At 37.0% G+C, this 20,223-nt stretch overlaps 3 protein-coding genes across 3 annotated transcripts; all 3 read left to right on the top strand.

Moving 5' to 3' along the window:
- The first annotated feature begins 10 nt into the window (after positions 1-10).
- LOC145161551 (P-loop containing nucleoside triphosphate hydrolases superfamily protein) lies at positions 11-2,508 on the top strand. The gene is made up of 9 exons (XM_079081099.1): positions 11-276; positions 394-480; positions 1,043-1,099; positions 1,228-1,282; positions 1,385-1,502; positions 1,578-1,734; positions 1,835-1,915; positions 1,991-2,098; positions 2,193-2,508. Exons 2-9 carry the CDS (start codon positions 415-417, stop codon positions 2,265-2,267), a joined length of 717 nt encoding a protein of 238 aa, XP_078937225.1. The 5' UTR covers positions 11-276; positions 394-414; the 3' UTR covers positions 2,268-2,508.
- Positions 2,509-2,988: 480 nt separating this feature from the next.
- OTP70 (Tetratricopeptide repeat (TPR)-like superfamily protein) lies at positions 2,989-4,761 on the top strand. The gene has a single exon (XM_079081098.1). It carries the CDS (start codon positions 3,049-3,051, stop codon positions 4,570-4,572), a length of 1,524 nt encoding a protein of 507 aa, XP_078937224.1. The 5' UTR covers positions 2,989-3,048; the 3' UTR covers positions 4,573-4,761.
- A 3,914-nt stretch (positions 4,762-8,675) lies between these two features.
- On the top strand, positions 8,676-9,578 carry LOC145158716 (uncharacterized). Its single transcript, XM_079077573.1, has one exon. The coding sequence runs from the start codon at positions 8,676-8,678 to the stop codon at positions 9,576-9,578; it is 903 nt and encodes a 300-aa protein (XP_078933699.1).
- The last annotated feature ends 10,645 nt before the right edge of the window (positions 9,579-20,223 follow it).

Genomic DNA, 20,223 nt, shown 5'->3' with positions numbered 1-20,223 from the left:
TTCAAATCTTGAGCAAAGGTTTTTGATTTTTGTAAAACGGACTTTTCGTGTTGATTGACCAAACTTTCAATTGATTCTACACTTTATGGCGTTTAACCCCCTACACAACTTGAATAATACAAAAAGCTCCAACAAAATTGAAGCACCCAACGACAGTAGACAGCTGCACATGGCGCGGAAGGTGTTCGACAAAATGCCTATGTGAAATTGATTCCGATCACGTTAACCATTTGCTCCCAATCAGGAAAACACGCCTTGAAAAAACAAGCTTGGGAGGTGAGGAACGCTACTATCTACAACTTAACTGATCTCAGTTTTGACTTTCTAATCCGAACCAAGTGCTCCTATACATCTCATAACTTTAAGTACATACATACATACATACATACATAGAGGTGTATCTGAGATCGAGAAATGTTGAGGCGACCCAGTTTACTGTCAACTTTTTTGTCGGCGGCCAAACCATCTCTGCTTAATCAGGTACAGGAGTTTATTCCTTTGATTAGTTCTGAGAATGCTTCGATTTTGCTGCTGTTTATATCTATAGTTTTACCAAAAGATTTGAAGTTAATTTTATGTTGTTAACTGATATATATCTGTGTAAAAGCTTGGTTGATCAGGTATGGCTAAAATAGAGATGTTGAATTGCTTTGATTAACCTTAAAGCCTGAGCTCCATTGTTGTTATTAGTACTCTAGTTCGAGTTCAAATCCTTGTTAAAAAGGACATATACCTTTGTGAGGCAATACACGATACTGTGATTGGATGCTTTCACTTGGATGTTGATACATTTGCAGTGATGTATATGTATGAGAAAATCTTGTACTGATGTTGGAAATTTTGATTTGGAGCTAGTTAACAATTTATCAGTTGAAGATTCAAAACATTGGTTCTGTTATATAGAGATTTATAATCTTCACCTGTGGTAGAACTATGAAGATAGATACATATAGACATTCACAAGATTGTATTTGTATACAGATGATTTTGTTATGCAAGTCATTTACATAAATTGGTTATATTATCTTTCTTATTGACAAAGGTGGCATATGGATTGAGTTTTCTTGAAGCATTCAGCACAACAACGTTCCTGAAACCGGTATGTCACTATGTACAATTAGATCGTTAAAGGTCTTTTATATAATTCAACTTAAAGTTAAAAAATTATTTATATTTTAGTTGAACCAATATGATCATTTTGCCATCTTCTTTTTACTTTTGATGTAGGCAGAAGGTGGAATCCTGTCAAAAGCAAGGACTCCAAGCATTAACTTTGTATTAGGTAATTAAAAACACATTACATGAATGAAGAAAGTTTAAAGTGGAGATGTTTTTGTTTGTTTAATTTTAATAATATAATATAATATAATATGTATGTATGTAGGAGGCCCTGGTGTTGGAAAGGGCACTCAATGTGCAAGGATTGCTGAGAGGTATGGATTCACACATCTAAGTGTTGGAGATTTACTGAGAAATGAAATATCTTCCAACACTGAATACGGGTACGTGAAATAAATATCCCATTTCAACTTCCACCTTTTTACTCAATAAATATTAAATATGGGTAATGGTTTCAGTGAAATGATTTTGGAGACAATTACAAAAGGGAAAATTGTTTCTTCAGAAGTGACAGTGAAATTGCTAAAACGTACCATTGAATCTAATGAAACGGATAGATTTCTAATCGATGGTTTCCCAAGAAGTGAGGAGAATCGTGTGGCTTATGAACAGATTGTGAGTTACATTACTGCATCCTTTCCTTTGTATTTAAATTACTTAAATATATTATTTATTTGTTCATTAAAAATCTTAAATAAATTATTTGTAAGTTTAGATTGGAATAGAACCGGGAGTTGTACTTTTCTTTGACTGTGATGAAGAGGAGATGGTAAAACGAGTACTCCATCGTAATCAGGTGTGTGTGTGTGTGTGTGTGTGTTTTTTTTTTTTTTTTTTTGTACGATTCTAAAAATATTTGTGATTGTGATAGGGGCGAATTGATGATAACATTGATACCACAATGGAACGACTTAAAGTGTTTGAAGCTTATACTCTGCCTGTTATTAAATACTACACTGAGAAAGGGAAGCTTTACAAGGTTCGACTCACTTACTTTTAAACAATATCTTTAAAAAATCTATATATGCAAATAATCATTCATTTCATTTTTTAAATAAAAAAAAATGATGCAGATTAATGCCATAGGAACAGAAGACGAAATCTTTGAACGAGTTCGGCCTATTTTTTCATCCCTACACACACCATGATGCCCAAGAGAAAAAACATTTCTTGACAAGGTTGTTTTTTTAGTTTGACAAACCTATGTCATTAAAATATTGCCTTTCTAAAGATGATGGAAAATGTTGTAATATCTGTGTGTGTCAATAAATCAATCTCGGACTGGTTATAGGGGAAATAATAATCTTTGTATTTTATTAGGGAAAATAAAACAAAAGCCATTGTTGTGTATTAAAACCATTGTTGAATCTGATGATGCTGAAACTGAAATCCTCTTCGATATCCACAACTCTAACTTGTTACTAACAAGCAACCTAATTGATTTTTGTTGCTACTGTGGAAACCCACATCAAAGTACATCGCTATGTTTATTTATCTCGCAGAGACAACTATTTTTTAACAGAAGCATTCTATTTACTTTTATAATCTATAAACAATCCTACTTTTTGACTTGTTAAAGAATATTGTATCTTAATTACAATACCAACCATAATATAGGACTATAGGTCCTGTGAAAGTGAAGTGTTATCAAACCCAACTTAACTTTTTGACTTTTAAAACAAGAACACTGTTTAATAAATATTCAATATGGGAAAATTAAATTAGTAACCTTTAAGGAAAAAAAAAAAAGCAAAATGTGGGCATGAGTATGTTATATGAGTATGTATTCCAATGAAATGAAGGCCAACATATTACACAAAAAGGCCAATATAAACTAACAAAAAGTCCGCTCACATCTTTTGTGGTATTTTCCCTATTTTCTTTGTTATTATAACAAGTGCCTCCTACAAAGCCCGTATATTATCTTGAATGGCTGTTACTAGTATTATCCAGTGTCAAATCCTCAACGCATTTTCTTTCAACAAAAATCAAAATCAAATTAAGAAATTATCATTAGCCAAATTATCTCCAACGCAACTTCTTGTAAACCAAAAGCGTTGCCCGCAAACTAAACTTGAAGCACTTGCCAACGTTGTCGATGACCTCGAAGCCGCTGTCAAAAATGGCATACAGATCGATGATCCCAGTATGTTTTCTTCACTCCTTGAAACTTGCTTTCGTTTGGAAGCTGTTGAACAAGGTATCCGGATTCACCACTTAATACCAAAAACACTTCTACGCAGAAACGTGGGTATCTCATCAAAGCTTCTTCGATTGTACTCGTCTAATGGCTATATCGATGAAGCCCACCAAGTGTTCGACTATATGTATGACAGAAACTCATCTGCTTTTGCTTGGAATTCACTTATATCAGGCTATACCGAAACGGGATTGTACGAAGACGCATTGGCTTTATATTTTCAAATGGTGGAAGAGGGTGTAGACCCAGATGGGTTCACGTTTCCTCGTGTTCTTAAAGCTTGTGGTGGCATGGGCTTGATTCACGTCGGGCAACAAGTTCACCGTGAGATTATTCGTTGTGGGTATGTGAACGATGGATTTGTGCTTAACGGGTTGGTTGACATGTACGCTAAGTGTGGTGACATTGTGAAAGCACGCAAAGTGTTTGATAAAATTCCTTCAAAAGATATAGTTTCGTGGAACTCGATGCTTACAGGCTACGTGAAACACCAACTCTTATTCGACGCTTTGGTCATATTTCGATTCATGATACAAGACGGGTACGAGCCAGACTCCATTTCAATTTCCACAATTCTCACAGCTGAGCTGTCACAAAAACTCGTATCCCAAATTCACGGATGGGTTCTTCGTAAGGGAACAGAATGGAATCTACCAATCGCCAATTCTCTGATTCTTGTTTACACAAATCATGGCAGGTTGGATTTAGCACGATGGGTGTTCGATGAAATGCCTGAAAGAGATCTGGTTTCATGGAACACCATAATATCAGTACACAAAAACCACCGAAATGCCCTTTCATACTTCAATCGTATGTTGAATTCCAATACTTCCCCCGACGCCATTACATTCGTTTCTGTATTAACAGCTTGTGCTCATTTGAGATTGGTGAAAGATGGGGAAATGTTGTTTTCTAAAATGACAGAAAAATACGGGATAATTCCAAGTATGGAACACTATGCATGTTTGGTGAATCTTTATGGTAGGGCTGGATTGATTGTTGAAGCTTACAAAGTGATTACTGATAAAATGCAATTTGCAGCAGGTCCGACTGTTTGGGGAGCTTTATTACACGCTTGTTATGTTTATAAGAATGTAGAAATTGGGGAAATTGCTGCTGAAAATCTGTTTGAGTTGGAACCCGATAATGATCATAATTTTAAGCTTTTGATGCAGATTTATGGGAAAGTGAAACGTGTACATGATGTTGAAAGAGTTAGAGTGATGATGGTTACCAGAGGGATCGATTGTTAAAACTTAAAAAGACATATGTCATGTTTAATTGATATGGAATGAAATTGGAGTTTAGCCTAATTCAATCGAGTTGCAATAATAATTAAAGTTATTGTGGCAATTGGGTTTATGAGGATCACATGTATAGTCGATGCAAGATGGATGTTAGACATTAATCGAGTTGCATGGTATAATAATTATTCTTACTAATGTTAATCTTGTAGCTAAGATAGATATATCATCTTTGTGTTTAGGATTCCTATTAAGGCTGTGTTTGGCGCGCCACAGCTAGCTGATAAGCTAGCTTATTTCTCGAGCTTTTTTATGTTGTCGTGTTTAGCAAGCCAAAAAGTAGCTTATAAGTTAGCTTTTTGAAAATCTACTTAGACTATCTTTTTAGGAGCTTTTTTAAAATTTTCCAAATACACCCCTTAATTAATTATAGAAATACATACTCCTACATGTCCTTTTATATAATTTTATATATTTCAGCTAGCTTTTAAGTTAGTTTTACCAAACGTTTTTTTTTATCAGCTAGCTTTTCAGCTAGTATGCCAAACATAGCCTAACTATTAAGGTTGCGTTTGGCGTGTTAGCTGAAAAGCTAGCTGCTAGCTGATAAGCTAGCCAATTAAAAAAAAACGTGTTTTGTAAAAACTAACTGATAAGCTAGTTGAAAAATATAAAATTACATAAAGAGACATTTTCTAAAATAAGTTTTTATAATTAATTAAGGTTATATTTTGGAAGTTTGTAAAAAAGCTCCTGAAAAGCTACTCCAAGTAGTTTTTTAAAAGCTAGCTTTTTGGCTTACCAAACACAACAACCCAAAAAAGCTTGAAAAATAAGCTAGCTTTTCAGCTAACTGTGGCATGCCAAACGCAGCCTAAGGTGCTGTTTGTTTTTTCTGAGGCAAAATGTCTGCAGTCTGCGGACAACATCTGTAGACCTCTGCAGTAGAAGATGTGGACCAAACGTCTGTAGTCTGAAAAAAAAAGACTGTTTGTTTTTTAACATCTGCGGGCTACTAAAATAAACTGAAATTTAAATAAACTGATTTTTTTAAACTTCAAAGTGTTTTTTTTTAATATTTTTATGACTTTGTTATAAATAATTAACAAATCTATATCAACTTTTATGTATTATTGTATAAAAAATTAAAATAAAAAAGGTATGAATTAACGTATATATTTGATAAAAACCAACAACTTTGGTTGCAAAGTTATAACTAAACATTATAATTAAGGATCAAAGAATTTGATACATAAATTGATGGAAATAAACTTCGATTTTTTCAATTAAATCCATTAAAAACGTAGCATAAATATTTTCTCGAGAAATTGACGATAATGTATTAAATAATGTTTTACAAAATTTAGCAAAAAAATATAAGAATATATTATGATTTTTTTCGTATTTATATAAACAACTTCAACGACTATTATTGTAATAAATCTTTATTTATAAATTTGTCAAAAATATCATGTTTGTATCGTCGAACGTTTTTTTTTTAAGTTTTGTAATTTTTTTTTTCAAATTGTTTATCATTAATAAAGTTGGAAAAAATATAAATTAAAAAAAAAACTTAAAAAAATATAGATATATGTGTTTTTTTAATCTAGAAGATGTCTGAAGATGTTAGAAGACTCTGGTCCACATCTGCGCCAAGAACAGGGCGCGCAGACATTTTTAGGTCTGCAGTCTTCAAAAAAACAAACAGTCTGCGAAAGCTAATGTCTGCGCGTGATCTGCGCGGCGCAGACAGAAGAGGCCACGCAGATCTGCAGACAAAAAACAAACACCACCTAAATGTCCATTCATGTATAGATACTCATACTATACCCCTGATGGTATTATGAATAAAAATGATATTTTCTTAAAACCATGTCTCATTCAATATCCAGTTCAAGAAAAATGATATAGTAAAATAATTGAAATTATTAAAAATAGCTAAACAGAATATTCAAAAAAAAAAACAAAAAAACAAAAAAACAAAAAAAATCTTTCAACGATTAAATTAGAAAAAATATATATGTATTTAGGGTTTTAAACTAGAAGAAATATAAAGTACGGTGGTTTATATGCAATTCAAACGTTTGATGGTTATCGGCAAACCTTTTATAAAAGGTTAAAGTGGTGTTTTAAAGAAAAACAAAATCAAAGTTTTATAAGGTTAAAGTGGTCTTTAAAAAAAAACAAACGAACAAATAAAATCAAAGTTTCAGTAATTAATTCAACAAAAAGAAAATCAATTATTAAATAAAAAAATTCCAGACTATAATTATCCTGTGGTAGTCTGGGATATCTCTAAAAAAAAATTCGGTAGTGTAATTCTTTTGACAAATTTTGTTTTATGTAGTGTATATATACGCATCCCTTCAATTATAAACACAAACAAACAGTTAATCTATTGGTTAAGGTGTTGGCTTATTGAAACAAATGTCTTCGGATCAATTCACGTTCCTTACAAATTCTTTGTTTTAGGTCTAAACTGATACCCCTTTGCTTTGAACCTAGCTCCACCATTAATTGTGATGTTACTCATTCTCACCTGATTTAACCGAATTTCACTTCAAATTGGTGTAGTCAGCCAAATTAGACATTAATCTTTTGGTTAAATTCAATAACAAATCAGGGTTCTCTTTTAGGCAACAAAGTCATGATATGGCGGCTAGAGTTTTAGTAAAGCCTTAACATGCAAAGTCTAAAGGATCTTGAGTTATTATCATTCACATTTTAACAAGGAAAATGATTTGTACAAAAAGAAAAATCACACTACGGTTTATGCATTAAAGTATTATATTGTATAATTTTTAAAACATAAATTATTGTGTATAGAAAAAAAATTATCAATATAAAAATTTTTCTAATAAGAAAACCACAAAATATAGAACCTAAACAAGCTTATTTCTTTTACTCTATTATAGAAATACCTAAATAATTTTACATGAGTACTCTTGGCCTCTTGGGTTTGTCTCTAAAATCATATCGTGCCCAAAAATTGATTAAATTAAAAACCCAACTAAAACCGGACCAAACAAGAACTAATCATACTTGGTTCATTTTTTAGTTTTAATTTTTTTTAAATTTTGATTCAAATCTTTTTTAATACTCATTGTGAACGGGAAATCAATTTGTCTTGATGTTGCTTATTTAAAACAACTTATATCTTTTTTAGTAACACAACTTATTAGTTTATCCGCCGTCAAAAAAGATATTAAAAAATTGTTTAAATTAATTTCTTCCATACCAAAACATTGATAATGTATTTTTTAGTGTTTGACATATTATGTATATTAGTAATAAGTAAATAACTTATCAAAAATTTCTTAAATAAATGAATAAAAAGGAAAGATTAATTTGTCAAAAACTTTTATTTTAATTCAATAAATGTTTATGAAATCATGTTATCTAAACATTTAAAACTCATTATTATATATAATCTTTTATTTTCAGTTGCATATTAGAAATTATTATTTATACCATATTGTCATATTGTGGGATGGGTCCTGAATTCTCGATCACTGTTGCTGATTCGCAAAGATATCTAAATGGGTTCCATACAAAAATAATGAAACTTGTGTTATAACCCGACGCGATCGTATTCGTCTTATCCGAACTCTTACTTTTATTTTATTTTTCATAACTATTAAAAACGTCAATTATTAACGTATGTGTAAAGTCCCCCAGATTTCAATAGTAACAAATATTACGATAATATAGATATAGATTAATAGACGTCATAAAATGGATGAATCCCATTTGAAAATTGTAAGAGTCCAAATGGTTTGATTGGACGAAAAACTCATCAATTATTATGCGCCTAAGGCCTTGTGGTATACATACCACGAAACGAGTCGTGGTCCAGGTGGCCACGAGAAAACTTCGTGCACACCACCCCGACATTCCGTGGTCGGGCATGGTCGTTGTTCTTCGTGTTCCCGACGACGAATGTAAACGGAATCGACGATTGGTTATTGATTTGTTGACCGTTGAACGGTCATTTGGCCCTTTTTTTTCAAACTCAATTCAATACACAAATAAATAAACCTTCTATTTTCACCAAAACACACCTTCATTCTCTCACAAAACTTTCATTCTCTAAAACTACAAAACACCTACGCATGGATTCCACAAAACATATGAAATTTTTAAAAACTTTTTACTCAGATGACGACGTAGAATTCGTCGAGACATTCTCGAACGTTGTGCAACACGTTCACGACGAAGAAAGTTCGAATGCTGCTCGTACAAGGGCGGTCGTCAATCGTGATCGCCAAGCCGCACACAACTTATTGGTACGTGATTATTTTGCCGATAATTGTCTTTATAATGACGACTCGTTCGAACGTCGTTTCCGTCTGAATAAGGCTATATTTTTACGTATTAGTAATGCTTTAGAATATCGTTATGATTTTTTCAAACAAAAACCCGACGCTAGAGGAAGAATGGGTTTTAGTAGTATACAAAAATATGCGGTTGCTCTTAGGTATTTGGGATACGGTATATCATTTGATGCATCTGACGAATACTTGAAAGTATCCGAGAGGACCGCAGTTGAATGTGTAGATTGGTTTTCTGCATGTGTGTATGAGGTTTTTCACGAACAATATTTGCGGAAACCTACTCAACGTGATATTGAGAGATTCTATTCGGCTCATGAAGAGAGGCATGGATTTCCATGTATACTTGGCAGTCTAGATTGTACGCATGTGGCTTGGGGAAAATGTCCAAATGCATGGCGTGGTCAGTTCACTCAAGGAGATATAGGTGAACCAACTATCATCCTAGAAGCTGTTGCATCTCAAGATTTGTGGATATGGCATGCCTTTTTTGGAGTAGCGGGGTCTAACAACGACCTTAATGTTCTTGGCCAGTCTCTACTTTTCAACGATATTTGGACCGGCAAAGCACCTGATATGACGTTCACGGTGAACGGGCACGCATACAAATACGGTTACTACCTTGGTGATGGGATATACCCGGATTATTCTACATTGATGAAGGCATACTCGGTTTCCTCGTAGTGAAAAGGCAAAGTTGTTTACAAAAAAACAAGAATCAACGAGAAAGGATATCGAGAGGGCATTTTGTAACATCCGAATTTTTCATGGATATTATTGTGTACGTTAATTTTGAGGTTGAAGGAGAGAATCGACGATTTGAGTGTCCAACTCGCCGAGTCGAGTCGAGTTGCTCGCGTGGATTTAATGAGTGGACTCGACGAGTCAGAAAAGGGACTCGCCGAGTAGGTGCTGGGCAGAGAAACCCTAATTTCCCAGGTTTGGGACCTATTTAAAGGCACTTATAGCCTTATTTGCGGCTACCTTCCCCTGAGAGCAAACCCTAATTGCTATTGGAGCTAGAGAGTGAGAGAGAAGCTCATATTGTGGTTCTTGTGCATCATTTGAGGAAGATGAGGAGGTTATCAAGCAGGGAGCTGGAGGTCAGGCTGTTGGATCCAATGATTTCCTGTCCAGAGCTCCTGAGAAAGGTAAGAAGTCTTTACCTTTCTTCTTATTTTGGATAGATCTCATATCTATGGAGTTTTACGGCTTTTTGCCATCTTTTGTTTAGCTTTTTGAGTAGCATGAATTATTAAGAAGTCTAGACCTCAGATCTGGACCTTGTGAGGTCCTTAGAGTCTAGGTGTCCCAGCTTTATTCATCCACATGAGGGTTTTTGGGCTTAATCATTCATGAAGGGCATGTATTAGCATTTTGGAGCAATAACATCATGCATGAACGTAAAGATTGAAGCTTTACATGACTATTGAGCCCTGAGAGGACATATCTAGTGTTTGGAGTGATAGATCTGTTTTAAATCGTCTGAATGAGCTTTGGGTCTGAATGAACTCGCCGAGTCAATGAGCCGACTCGACGAGTTGATTAGGGTTTGTCCCGTAGAGCTGAATCATGCGATCACTCGGCGAGTTGGGAGTCAACTCGACGAGTTGAGTCAACCTTCACGAGACTTATGTGGGAAACGATGGGACTCGACGAGTCACAAGGGTGCACTCGGCGATTCGGGTAAAACATGGACTGTTGACTCGAGTTTGACTTTTGTTGACTTTGGGGTTTTGGTCAACATGAGTAATAGAGACCATGGAGGGGTAAAATGGTCTTTTACCCACTTCAAAGAGTTAGAGAGAGAAAAAGAATAGCCTTCGGTTATCTGAGTCGTGAAAAGAGTATTAATTAGAGATATTCATCCTTTGTGTTAGGCGGAGGCTAGTTCGAGATCCAAGCGCGAGGGTATTTGCTCACCTGCTTGCGAGTTGAGTCTTCTCACTATACCTTACCTAGAGTGGTACTTATGTGTGACCGGAGGGTCTTATGTGGTTACATTGAGTATTATGTTATCCTGCCTTATGTTTTATGATGTGCATTATGTCTTTGTGAATTATGCTATGCGGAGCTTTACAGACCGGACCAGAGGGTCCAACGAGCCATGAGACCGGAAGGTCCTCACTGAGACCGGACCGGAGGGTCCAACGAGCAGTGAGACCAGAGGGTCCTCACAGAGACCGGACCAGAGGGTCCAACGAGTCGTGGGACTGGTGGCTCCCACTGAAACACATTGACCAGAGGGTCTTACAGATCTGTAGCCTCGAGTGGCTAATTATTTTGTGTGTGGTATTTTGGGGAACTCACTAAGCTTTGTGCTTACCGTGTTATGTGTTATGTGTTTCAGGTTTTCTCAGGATCGCGGGAAGGCACTGGCTTGATTGTACACACCAGTGAAAGAGTTATGTTTGAGGATCCTGGATTTGAATCAAATAATTTTGGAGTTGCGATTTATAAATTAAATAAATGAGATTTTTGTGAAATGTGTTATGAGAATTATGTGATTTTAAATGAAAATTTTATTTGAAAATTTACGGTGTTACAAGTTGGTATCAAAGCATTGGTTTGAGGGATTTGGATGCACCTCCGGGTGTGTTTAAACTCAAATTGAGGATTTGAGAAAGATTTTCAAAAGAGATAAATTTTTCTAAAAATGAGAGAGGGTTTAAGAGAAAACGAGTTGGAGCAGTGTGTACAATCAGCCAGAGCCCGAACGGTGATTTCCCAAAATACCCTTACTTTTGTGTTATGAGATATTATGCATGCTAGAGATAGGCTAGGTATTTCATAATTTAGGACTAGAGTGGCCTGATTTGTGATGCCTTAGCCTAGTAATTGTGCTATCTGTGATTTGCTTTTGAGTATGTGCGGAGTAAGAGTATCCAGCAGAAATCCTTTTTAGAGAGGGATTGGAGTAGAGGAGTAATCTAGGAGAGATACCTAGATGAGCATTTGAGGAGTCTACTGAGAGAGTAGTCAGATGCCCGCGTGGGGTAAAGTTGCTTGAGTTCGGTGATATCCTTTTGAGTATGAGCATAGCAAGTGGAGTTGTAACCTAGAGTGGTTGTACGTGTTGGTAGAGATCATTCGATGCCCGAATGCTATTTGCTTCGTGCTTTGTGGAAATCTTGATGATGGGAGTTAGCTACTAAGTGAATATGACGGTATTCAGGAGGTAGATGGCTGGCATCATAAGGGGTTCTTCAGCAGCTGATCGCAGAGAAGTGAGAGAACCTAGGAAGAGCCTAGGGAGTAAACTTAGTCAGATGAGTACTCTGACGGAGGACAGTATTCCCTGGAGGGCGAACTTGCATATCAGTATTGGTGATCGAGAAGGTTGAACAACTACTTGGGAAATATGGGACGATCTGTGTGGAAAGTATGGGTAGATGTGGCAGGTAGTATGGGCCCGTACTACTGAAAGCAGAGAACCCATACTCAAAACAGGGAGAATTCTAGAAGTTCTAAGTAGCAGATTGAGAAGAAAGAACATGATTCAAGTACCATGATTCATAGCAGGTCGAGAGGTGGCCACATGGTTTGAGTACCATGACTCGTGACGGTTAGTGTTTATGGTTTTCTAGTTATTCTGTTGTAATTGGTTAGACTGAGATCAGATGTGATAGAGTGTGGGGCCAGAGGGCCATGTTGAACGAGTTTCAGCGGGACCTACCTTGAGAAGGAACTTGAGTTAGCTTCGAGAGATTTTACTGGTGAGGCGCCAGTTGGAGTCGCAAGACTCAGGGATGAGTATGGATGAGGCTTTATGGGGGATTCCGGTCTGAGTTGAGCAATCAGCCGATAGTGGAGATGTCACTTTCTGTGACCAAGAGTTGTGCTATTTCAGTTTCCTGTGAGGGGCAGAAGAGATATTGAGCTTCCGGTTTTAGCGTTGGAGGTAAACCCTGTAGGGTAGCATATGGTTGTGATCTTTTCACCAGAGTATTTGAGCAGCATGTCTACTGCGAAGTATGTCCCATTCCATGAGAGAGTTATTAGTGGGGGCTGAGATGTAAGAGAACAAGGAAGTACCTTCCTGGGTGAGGCATACTTTTTAGCAGCAGTTCCAGGAGATTTCGAGGAGTATACCGGGGCGGTGGCGCTCGTTGCTTATGTTGTATATCCGTTGTGAGAAGCGGAGTCTCCTGTTTCTATGATAATCCACACGATCGGACGTTGGAGGAAGGATTGGAGACGAGAGGTGTGATAGTGGATTATTTCCAGATTGAGAGACGGGACTAATTAGGGACAGATGGGATATTCGGCGGTGTGTTGGTCTGAGATTTTGAGATGGCTGGAGGCAGTCACGTGAGGAGGTTTATGATATTTGTGGATTTCGGGATAATTGGAGTTATGTGGTTATTATCCGGAAGATCATCGAGCGCGGTGTGGTATATCCCATGAGGCGGAATTGGTGCATCTGGCGAGCCAGTCTGTGGAATAGACTGCGATATACCAAATGGTGATGGTTCGAACCCTGAGTGGGGAAGAACTGATTATTTACTGAGAGAATCAGATAATTGTTCTAGTGCGGTTAGAAAACTGGAAATGGAGACCTGCGGTGCGGATTCATGAGATCATGGTTATTGGTGATCAAGGCGAGGTGCAGGGAGAGATAATGTGTGTTGTACATGCTCAGGGAAGGAGGAGTGTCTCCACAACGAGTAGTCGTTGGGCAGGCGCCTTAGGGTGATGAGAAAATCTTCAAGGTTGAAATGGTCGAATTCGAGGTGGTTGGCTCGTAAGGATAGTTTCGACAGTGGAGAATTCCCAGTTCGATGTATGGGTTGTTATGTTCACTTTGGGAAGGGAAACAGTTGTTGGCAGTCAACTTCAGAGTCGGTATGAGTATTCTCGCATGGGTTTGAGCCATAGAGGATGGGGTTTCAGATGGTCGTCAACGTGTTCTTGACATTGACGATTCCTCCGTGTTTCAAGTTGTGAGTTGGAGTATTTCGAGGTTGCGAGCTATGCTAGTGGAAGATCAGTGGATGAGACAAGACATTGTGAGATTCTGAGAGGGTGTATTGTGGTATCCGAGTATGATGCCGTGAGTGGAAGATCGGTGTATGAGACAAGACATCGTGAGATTTGTGATGGTGTACCAAGGTATCCGAGTACAATGCCCTGAATTTCGGATTATTTTGAGATTTGAGTGATGAGATGGCAAGTGAAGTATCAAGTGGATATGGTTTCAGCGGGAGCCCTTTAGCTAAATGTCATCAACGGGAGTATCCTAGAATGTGAATTGCAAAAAAAAAAGAGGTGTTGGTCACGACGGTTGTCGTCAGGAGTGGTGATGCTTAACCTGGGTGGGTGCGTGTACCTATCTATGTTGAGCCGTGGAGTATTCGATAGTTAACTCAGTGGGGTGATGACTCGAGGGGGATATTATGGGGGATAAGAAGGTGAGTGGGTCCGAGTGGGAGTAATCACTTCGGATTATCAGGGGAAAATCATGGAATGAGCCCATGGTGAGTCAGTGCAAGAAAGTGTTGTGATACTGCGGGGAGCCGTAGTGTTCACCAGTCTGCGAGAAAGTGTTGTGATACTGCGGGGAGCCGTAGTGTTCACCAGTCGGCGAGAGAGTGTTGTGATACTGCGGGGATCCGTATTATTCGCTAGTCAGAGCATTACGCGAAGAGTTTTTAGGCTTGGGTAGCCTTAATCTTTGAGTTTCGGGAACCTGGTGGTCGGACTAGGGGCGAGACCGGGGTCTCCATATGTGTCGGGAATCGTTATATTCTGAGTTAAGTTGTGGTTATCGCAATCGAAAGGACTTGGAGAAATGATGTACGCGTGAGTTGCGGGTCATGGGTCATGAGTTGGGTGCTCCATTGGGACGAGTGGTTCCAATTATGTGTCGGACCAGAATCTTGAGTATGAGTTTGTCTTTGGTGGTGTATTGACTAGGCGAATAAGATTCCAGATTCAGAGAAGGGTTTCATTTTTTCGGGGTATTGTGTGTCATATGATGTCTTAGACCTGAATGGGTCAGTTCGGTTGTATGGGAAGGACCGCAAGATGCATGGAACTAATGAGTAGTAGACGAAAAAGGTCGAGGGTGAGATGATTTCAGTTGGGATTGTAGTATTCGCTTGGGATAAAGCAAACTCCGTGACTTGTGTGTGTCACACTGGGCCGAGATAGTTGTTATGAAAGGAAGTCGACGAGACGTTTTGGGACATGCAATGGGTAACCTTTGGAGGTTCAACTGCTGGGTCGGGAGATGACCCGGTACTCAGTTTTGAGAAGGGAGCTGAGGTTTATGTTGTTAGATGTCGGAGGACGCTTCTGAACAAGCATGATCATTTTCTGTGTCTGAGGTCAGGGTGTTGAGGATTCGTTATTCAGATGGATTTTGATTACAGTACAGTGGATGGGTCCCTGGTGTGATGTGATCCTTTCATTCCTTGGTATATGATCTGGATTGGTTATCATGTCTGGGATGAGTGATCGGTAGCCAGCTTTGGACATGGACTTGTTTTATCGGTCCCAACTAGAGAATCAGAGGGGCAGTGAGTTATCGGGGTTTGTTATTCGAGGAGCATCTTGAGAGGGCGGTCTGGCTGTGTGACAGGCCACTAGAGTTTCCAGATTCTGGAGAGTCAGAAGGGGTAGCGTAGTGGCAAATGGGTCTGTCCTTTTTCCAGGGAGGAGTTCCTGTTTGGATTCAGGTGTCCAGAGAGGAAGATGGTTGTGTGGTATGAGATCCTTTCAATGGTGCTGTTCGGTTATTGGATTAAATCTATATGTTGTTGAGGAGAGATTTCGAGGGCGAAATCTAATTCAACTGGGGGAGAATTGTAACATCCAGATTTTTCAGGGATATTATTGTGTATTTTAATCTTGAGGTTGAAGGAGAGACTCGACGAGTTGAGGGTCTCGACGAGTCGAGTTGCTTGCGTGGATTTAATGAGTGGACTCGACGAGTCAGAGGAAGGACTCGCCGAGTAGGTGCTGGGCAGAGAAACCCTAATTTCCTGGGTTTAGGACCTATTTAAAGGCACTTATAGCCTCATTTGCGGCTACCTTCCCCTGAGAGCAAACCCTAATTGCTATTGGAGCTAGAGAGTGAGAGAGAAGCTCATATTGTGGTTCTTGTGCATCATTTGACTAGGAGGAGGAGGTTATCAAGCAGGGAGCTGGAGGTGAGGCTGTTGGATCCAATGATTTCCTGTCCAGAGCTCCTGATAAAGGTAAGAAGTCTTTACCTTTCTTCTTATTTTGGATAGATCTCATATCTATGCAGTTTTACGGCTTTTTGCCATCTTTTGTTTGGGTTTTTGAGTAGCATGAGTTATTAAGAAGTCTAGACCTCAGATCTGGACCTTGTGAGGTCCTTAGAGTCTAGGTGTCCCAGCTTTATTCATCCACATGAGGGTTTTTGGGCTTAATCATTCATGAAGGGCATGTATTAGCATTTTGGAGCAATAACATCATGCATTAACGTAAAGATTAAAGCTTTACGTGACTATTGAGCCCTGAGAGGATAGATCTAGTGTTTGGAGTGATAGATCTGTTTTAAATCGTCTGAATGAGCTTTGGGTCTGAATGAACTTGCCGAGTCAATGAGCCAACTCGACGAGTTGATTAGGGTTTGTCCCGTAGAGCTGAATCATGCGATCACTCGGCGAGTTGGGAGTCAACTCGACGAGCTGAGTCAACCTTCACGAGACTTATGTGGGAAACGATGGGACTCGACGAGTCACAAGGGTGCACTCGGCGATTCGGGTCAAACATGGATTGTTGACTCGAGTTTGACTTCTGTTGACTTTGGGGTTTTGGTCAACATTAGTAATAGAGTTAGAGAGAGAAAGAATAGACTTCGGTTATCTGAGTCGTGAAAAGAGTATTAATTAGAGATATTCATCCTTTGTGTTAGGCGGAGGCTAGTTCGAGATCCGAGCGCGAGGGTATTTGCTCACCTGCTTGCGAGTTGAGTCTTCTCACTATACCTTACCTAGAGTGGTACTTATGTGTGACCGGAGGGTCTTATGTGCTTACATTGAGTATTATGTTATCCTGCCTTATGTTTTATGTTGTGCATTATGTCTTTGTGATTTATGCTATGCAGAGCTTTACAGACCGGACCAGAGGGTCCAACGAGCCATGAGACCGGACTGGAGGGTCCAACGAGCAGTGAGACTAGAGGGTCCTCACAGAGACCGGACCAGAGGGTCCAACGAGCCGTGGGACTGGTGGCTCCCACTGAAACACATTGACCAGAGGGTCTTACAGAGCTGTAGCCTCGAGTGGCTAATTATTTTATGTGTGGTATTTTGGGGAACTCACTAAGCTCCGTGCTTACCGTGTTATGTGTTATGAGTTTCAGGTTTTCTCAGGATCGCGAGAAGGCACCGGCTTGATTGTACACAACAGTGAAAGAGTTATGTTTGAGGATCCTGAATTTGAATCAAATAATTTTGGAGTTGCGATTTATAAATTAAATAAATGAGACGTGAAATGTGTTATGAGAATTATGCGATTTTAAATGAAAATTTTATTTGAAAATTTACGGTGTTACACATTTGGAGTCGTTAAGCAGACATGACATGTAGTGAAATATGTTACACAACTCTGGGATAAAGAAATAATTAAACGAGTGGTCATAGCATGTATTATAATGCATAATATGATTATTGGAGATGAAAGTCGAGCGATTTGCATGTATGATCCGAACGACGTTGTCAATTCAATTGAGGAGTTCGTACCCGGAACGAATGCGTTTTTAGAGCGAGTTGTTGAAATTCATAACAGTGAAACGTGTTTCAATCTTCGAGAAAATGTCGCGGAACATTTGTACCAACATAGCATGAACGACGATTAGTTTTTTTATACGTATGTTTGTTTATTTTTTTAATTAATGTAATGTTTTTTTTTCTAGACTAACTAAGTAATGTAGTTTGAAGTTGTAATTTTATTTTTATAATTAATGAAAAACTAGTTTAAAAAAATTAATGTTTTTTAATTATAAACAATGTAATTTTATTGTATTTTTGAATAAAAAAAATAAAAATAATGATGAGAAATGATGTGTTAGTGGTAGGTATCTCATGTTACTGGTAGGTGAATGTGGTGCTGATGTGGCACCCACCACATATATGGTATATGGTGGGTATAACGGATGACCTAAGGGTTTTTTTTTTTTTTTTTTTTGTGATTAAAAATATATTATTATAAGAGATAACTTAAATTTTGGAGATAACGCGAGAGGATTTATTCTTTCACTCTACTTTCAGGAAATTCTTTTGTTGATAGAAATAAATATGTACTACTGTTTGATCAAAGAAGTAACTAGTCATTTGATTTTCAAAATAATTAAATTATTGATTTTTCAAGAAAAACTACGTATAATTGTTATATATGACTTATGCACACATGCATATTTTGTTTCCATCTTATTTTCCTTCAAATGGCATATATACAAAGTGTGACATCCTATATTTTTTAGAAAAAAAAAAAAAAAAAATTTCTTTAAGCTTTTAAAACCATATTATTTTAGTTTGAAAAAAATCTCAGTACAATAAAAGATTTTGTGAAAACTGAATTGTTTTATTAAGATATATTGAGTAAAGATGTTGTGGAAATACAAAAACTATAATGATGTCATAACCAATAAACAACATAAATTACAACGTAAAGATCTAACGGTCCTAAATACTATTGCGGGTTGTTTTTTAATCACTCGAAATTTCAATCAAGTGTCAGCAAATTTAGTTTGTTACGTGTGACGCATATAATTTGAACAGGTCAGGTTTAGAAAAACATGGTGAGGCACATAGGGTTTTCAATCTCAAAATATTATTATAATAATAATATATAATTATCAAACTTGAAAAAACAATTGTTATCAAACACTATATATATATATATATATATATATATATATATATATATATATATATATATATATATATAATCCAACGAAGATATCTATAAGTCACTACACTCATACATACCAAGCTCAAACGATTCTCACAAATCCTAATCCACGATCATCAGGAAGAATCACCTCACCTGATGAAATCGTTATGGTTTGACTACACAGTTAGGGGATTCTTTGGCCAATGTAAGTTATAAAGGCAAACCAAGCCATGAGAGTATTTGATAAATATGGTATCCCATTTTATCTATGTATGTGGGTTATAAGTCCACACTAGCAGTGTAATTCACAAGATTGTCTAGAATGATCAAGTGTTGTCATCTTACTCTAGTAGATGAAAAACATACCGTTTCAGTTGCCTGATTGGGCCCATCATATCTGGTTGTCCAAAGGAATACAATATAGTACTCTGGTTCGTAATCTGAACATCAACACCTGATAGTGCCATACAACAAAGCTCTACTCTTCATTTCTATCGTACACTCCCTTAATATGATGCTACCCATATCCAAACTGAATTGAACTAAGCATCCTTTATACATCTTAATTTAAAACTAGACAAGACTACAATCCATGTGATCAACTTTCAATACCAATCATGTTTTGATAACACTATCATAATCTAATGTATATATTTAACACAAAGTATCATGTATTTAATAGACATTAATCTTTTAGGTATTCATACTTCCCTTAAAATTATCATATATACAATTAACACATATATAACCATATCTGGTTCGCACCGTGTTTATTTAATATTACTAATTATACAATTAACACATAGTTCATATAATAAGCATTTAATTCACATATAAACTTTCAACAAATATTTAATACTTTTAATAAATATTTGTAATAAAATCATGTTCTTGAAAGTAATTATGCACTCAACTGATTAAGGTGGAAGACTTGCGGGAAAGTTAGCACATTGGCTAACACTTCATATTTTCCCTTTTAAACGACATAAATATGAATATTACTAAGTCTTAGTATTCGTTCGTATTTATACTGTTATATTAATTGTTAGTGAATTCTTCAATAATCCCAATGAATACTTCAAGCTCTATCTGATTAGGAATAACCAGGTGAGATCATATCGGAGGTAGGATCAGTTTGGTAAAAAGATATGCCGTTTGAAAATTCCACTTTAAACACCTCACAGATCTAGCCTAGACATCACTCACGTAAGTATATCAATCAATATAACGACTGATACTACAGATAAATCTTATTTATAAGTTCATAATAATGTTTATGAACATAAATATGAGTTACACTTAAAGTGTAGAAAATATAACTCAACTTATAGGTTTTCTAGCGAAAAACTTGAAACTGCTCGGGCAGAACTTCGATATCGAAAGCTGTATTTTGTCAGACTTTTTGATATTCCAGAGCTTCGCTAATAAAATTAAAAAATCCTAAAGTTGGGTCTCAAGG

This window comes from Lactuca virosa, chromosome 2 (assembly GCF_052849685.1).
Source record: "Lactuca virosa cultivar CGN04683 chromosome 2, Lactuca_virosa_CGN04683_v6, whole genome shotgun sequence".
Lineage (NCBI taxonomy): Eukaryota > Viridiplantae > Streptophyta > Magnoliopsida > Asterales > Asteraceae > Lactuca > Lactuca virosa.
Note: the sequence above shows the minus strand (reverse complement) of the source record. Positions and strands in the feature narration are given on the sequence as shown.